The sequence below is a fragment of the Anopheles stephensi genome, chromosome X (assembly GCF_013141755.1).
Source record: "Anopheles stephensi strain Indian chromosome X, UCI_ANSTEP_V1.0, whole genome shotgun sequence".
Lineage (NCBI taxonomy): Eukaryota > Metazoa > Arthropoda > Insecta > Diptera > Culicidae > Anopheles > Anopheles stephensi.
The window spans coordinates 1,406,685-1,411,278 of record NC_050201.1 but is presented as its reverse complement, the minus strand read 5'-3'; the positions used below and the strand labels follow the sequence as shown (position 1 = coordinate 1,411,278).

Genomic DNA, 4,594 nt, shown 5'->3' with positions numbered 1-4,594 from the left:
CTACCACCTGCACCGTCGCTCCCCTTTCGCAAGTTCTATAAATATAGTGGTTTGAAAAACAATCGCGTCCGCCACACGTCCTCCGCAGGAACCTCCTCGGTGGGCGACAATGTTACGCTTCGGCGTGTGTGTGTCATCATGAATTGTAAATAATAATAAAACGCTGATATACTGCCACTGATATTATTACCGTCCTAACCTACAACGAAACACAAAAAAAAGGAAAATAATCCGCGCTCGCAAACACACATCTCACACACAGAGGCTAAAGTGGCCGGACGCATCGAGCCCCAATCGTAGCGAGATTGAAGATGGCGCTGCTCCCTGGTTGCTGGGGGAGAGGGGTGGGGAGGGGAGGGGGGGTCACTACATTTGGCACGCGTACACGACACGCGACCCAAACGGACCGGGGCCTTATCGGTCCGGGCAACGGATTATCATCAGCCAAACGGCTCCCATGCGTTGCATAATCCGTGCAGACCCGTGTACCTAGACCCTGTCAGATCAGCCTCCGCAGCAGCTTTTCCGATGCGTCACCGATCGTCACTCTTGACGGCCCCCTTTCCAGAAGCGGGCAATCAATCGAAAGGGCAACCACCGCTCGGACGGATATCTGGACAGAGTTGGGCAACGAGAAGGATAATTAACGCCAAACGAGCAATGGCCCGACCGAATGTGCGTACGGTTGGAAGAGGTAAAGTGAAATTGCAACTTACCGTGCACGGTGATGGGATGTGCCGAGTGTGCAGAGTACTGCAATTTATTGTTTGCATTATTGTACGCGCACACACACTCCCAATGAGGGGGGAATAACGAGGCAAATGTTTTTCCGTTCATTGACATCGTTTTGTTCAGAGACAGAGGGCGAGCGACGCCGGACCATTCCAGGGTTTGGGAGCAGGGGACGCGAATTGAGGCCCACGCGCACCGCGCACTTAGTTGCAGCCGCTGTGCTGTGCTGTGCTGTGTGTGTTTTCTGGCAGACTGGCAACACAAACCAACACCGGATTTCGCTAGTGGAGTATCAAAAATATCTTTATTTTCCTCTCTCGCTTGCACGGTTGCGCACGGGAGAAAGCAAACGATCGCCCACCATACCGTGGTTGGATCTAGGTTGTTTGAAGCACTCCTTCACATTACGCACACCGTATCGACACGCAGCTCTTGATTGCATCTACATCCCTCCAAGAGACACGGCACCGTCTGCTAGACATTCGTTTTGCGTTGTTTGTTGTCCCGTACCAAGTATTATCGTACATCCCGCCGAACGATACGGCATGCCTACCCGGCCGTCCCCCTGGTATTGTCTCCACCGTAACGCACCGATCATCTCCCATCCGTCACAATCGTGCGAGCGCGGTGGTAGCGGAGGGGGAAGCGGGTTGGGAGGGAAGGCGGGAAGGTACCCTCTTTCCTACTCTCCAGCGCGACATTAGCATTATTACATACGATTAACATTCAGGTCCCTTCGCGATGATAAATATACACCCATTGAGGGACATTTGTTAGTACTAAAAGCAAAACTATCTACCTAATACATCTACAGATATAACGATTTCCTCTCCATGGTGGGTTGGTGGCCGCCGGGTGGGGTTGTCGCTGGCTGTCCTGGTACCAGCTGTCAGCGATCGGCCGCCACTTGCGCCACCCATCCTCTTCCCTTCCCGCATCGTACAATAACCATCGGCGTTGACTCACATCGAACAGCGCGCTCACATTTGCCTGCAAAAACTCGTTCGCGTGCGTTGCTGGATAGAATACGAAGCGGAGAAGCTGTCACGCTCCATGGTTTTAAAACAAAACACGCCTGGCCTTCCTGGCCTCTCTCGTCCATGGTGTCCTGCTCGGCAAGCTAGTGGATACCGCTCAGATCCGCTTCCGATGTCCCAAAGATGGTCGCGAGGCTTTTGGCAGTGCCGAAGAAGAATCCGCATGCACCGAACGCTATGATGAGCGAATCCTTCAGCACGATCCAGTGCCGAGCTGGTCGATCACCGTGCGGCCACAGCGTAAGCAGATCGATTAGCGGCGGGAAGACGAGCGCCAGCGTGGAGGTGGAGACGGCACCGACGAGCGAGATAAAGATGCCCAGGTTCGGGATGATGGCAGCCAGCACGAATGTGAGCAGCACGGTGACAAGCCGCAATCCGTACTCGGCACAGTGCCGATGGCGAAAGTGTTTCGTGACGGCCGGTGCCAGGATCGTCATCGGGACGTAGAACTGCAGTGCGTACGAGGCGAGCACGGCGACCGCCATCAACAGGCGTACGATTTGAGCGAGCCTAAACAAAAAATAGCGAGGTTTAGGATGAGTTTGCGTCACAAAGAATTGGTCGCGAAGAACCTTTACTTACAGATTATCATTCGGTAGGTTGAGTGTAACGCTGCCCTGTGCCTGCTCACCGTACTTGAGATATCCGTAGAACCCGACCGCCGAATATAGGCACACCACGACAGTCATCCCGGTGTTCAACACCCCATTCCAGGCGATAAAGTCGCGCGGATTAGCCATATTGTTCTCGAGCGGTAACACCACCCCAATGCCTTCGAACGCGTACATTACCGTGCCGAAGTAGAGTGGTAAGGTCGACCAGGACGAAACGGGCCGTACGCTCGCACTGTGTGGTAGATCCTGCAGCAGAAACAGGAAAGCGATCGCGAGTCCTGCGATCGCTAGTATGGAGGCGGTTAGCGATGTTGGTGTGAGCAGCTTCAAGCTGCGCACCATGTTCATCAGGGTGAGCGGTATGAGCAGATAGCCGAGCACGGTCAGTACTGGCACCTGGACGCCAAAGTATATGAGCAGCTCGCGCAGATTGACCGCAACGAACAGGTAGTACACGCAGCACAGACCGAGCTGCATCACGATCAGGAAGGTGTTGATGAGCCGCCGGAAGCTGGTAGCCAGTGGCTGTGCCCAGGACGGGCCGGAATCGAGCGCATAGTAGCCGACTTCGGCGTACGAGAGCGATGGTCGGCCGTACCGTCGGCAGAGATCGTGCGAACAGCGCACCAGCAGATGCATACAGTGCGTACAGATGACGCCCATCGCGAGCGTGCCGAAGAATCCTACGTACAGGCCCGCATTCTTGAAGGCGTCCGGCATCGCCAGGATACCGGTGCCGAGATTACCGTTCAGCATGTGCATCAACGTGTCCAGGTTGGTAGTGGGATGTTCTAGCGTTCGTCCATCGACCGGATCCACCAGCGTGGTACCGTACTGTGCGTCCAGTGGGGATGGTTTAGCGCTCCGGTCGATATCACCGGGAATGTGGACGATGGTACCGTTGCCGATCCTCGTCCGTATGTCATTGCCGCATTGTCCATTGTTATTGTTGCAGTCCATCAGCAGAGGTGTCGTTTGGTCTACGTCGCGAAATTTTGGTGCCATCGTTACACACGCACGTACAAAGGTGGCAGAAGATAGAGGAACAGGAAGTATCGGTGTGTGGGTAAATGAGTCGAACAGGTTCGTTTAGCCCTTGTCCAGTATTTCGAGCCAGGTGAGAGGTGTTTTGTTCGCAATGTCGCATCGATTGAACAGCAGAAAGTAGGCGTTATGCATTGAAGCGTTACAACCGGTCCGGCACCCGGGGTACGTGTCCTTACTAAAAGGCTCGAGCCGATTTGGTTGGGTTCCGTACGTATTGCAGAGGTTGATTGGGAGGTCAGTCCTTCAGAATGTTTTTCACACTCACAAACACACACGCACACACTCACATACACAAAGTTTTATGGAAGCGTGGAAGCGCAGACACAATGGTACACTACCCGCAGGCGTTTGTCGGGAAACTGAGCATCGCGCTTGACCGAAACCGGGTGTATATAAGATTTGAGATGCTTACGACGGCCACTAGCACGCCCGCCAACGTCTTATCAGTGCCGGCCTGTCGTCCGAAAATCGTTCACCCGGTCTCAATCTAGTGCGATTGCTGCGCTCCTAATCACGCTTCCTTCTCGAAGGTCTAACAGTGTCAACAGTCATTTCCTGCCCAAAAACGGTGGCAGCAGGGAATTTTCCGCCATCCGCCGCGGACCGATAGCGCAGCAGCCACGGCCGAGCGTCCTTTGACCGGGACGTTGTCCTCCCCCCCACCCGGGGTATTAGGCTGGTGCGGCGAGGTACTGGAAGGGAAGAAACACCGAAAGGAGATGCACAGATGAAAGTGGGAGCAATCAAGAAAACACCCAGCGAAGTGATCATCGGCGTCCGGAAAGCACCGAAATCTGCCACCACGAGTCAAGGCAGTTCATGTTTGCCGCGTCCACTGATTAGGGTCCCGCGAAGTAATTACGGCTGATGAAACTGGCTTCTCAAAACAAACACACCGGAACGGACGCCGTGTGACGTCGCGTTTTGTTGTTGATCGGGTTTGCTGTGTTTGATCACGATCCAGTTAGATTGCGGTCAGTGCGTATGTGTGTGCATTGATTGGGAATCGATGGGAGAGCAAACGTCAACAGAGCCGACTAACGTGCACTTTGACAGGTCAGCATCGATCATGTGGAAAGATCTAGATCAGTTGTCACCTCGATCACATGTGTGTGAGTGAAAGAGATGGAATGAAAAGTAGTGATAACGAGAAGGAGAGAG

The 4,594-nt window shown here is 53.9% G+C and overlaps 1 protein-coding gene across 1 annotated transcript; it reads right to left on the bottom strand.

Annotated features, from left to right (window-relative positions):
- Positions 1 to 1,008: 1,008 nt before the first annotated feature.
- Positions 1,009 to 4,467, bottom strand: LOC118502935 (proton-coupled amino acid transporter-like protein CG1139). The gene is made up of 2 exons (XM_036035687.1): positions 2,355 to 4,467; positions 1,009 to 2,282 (listed from the first exon to the last, which is right to left on the bottom strand). The coding sequence occupies exons 1-2, from the start codon at positions 3,389 to 3,391 to the stop codon at positions 1,853 to 1,855; spliced, it is 1,467 nt and encodes a 488-aa protein (XP_035891580.1). The 5' UTR covers positions 3,392 to 4,467; the 3' UTR covers positions 1,009 to 1,852.
- Between the last annotated feature and the right edge of the window lie 127 nt (positions 4,468 to 4,594).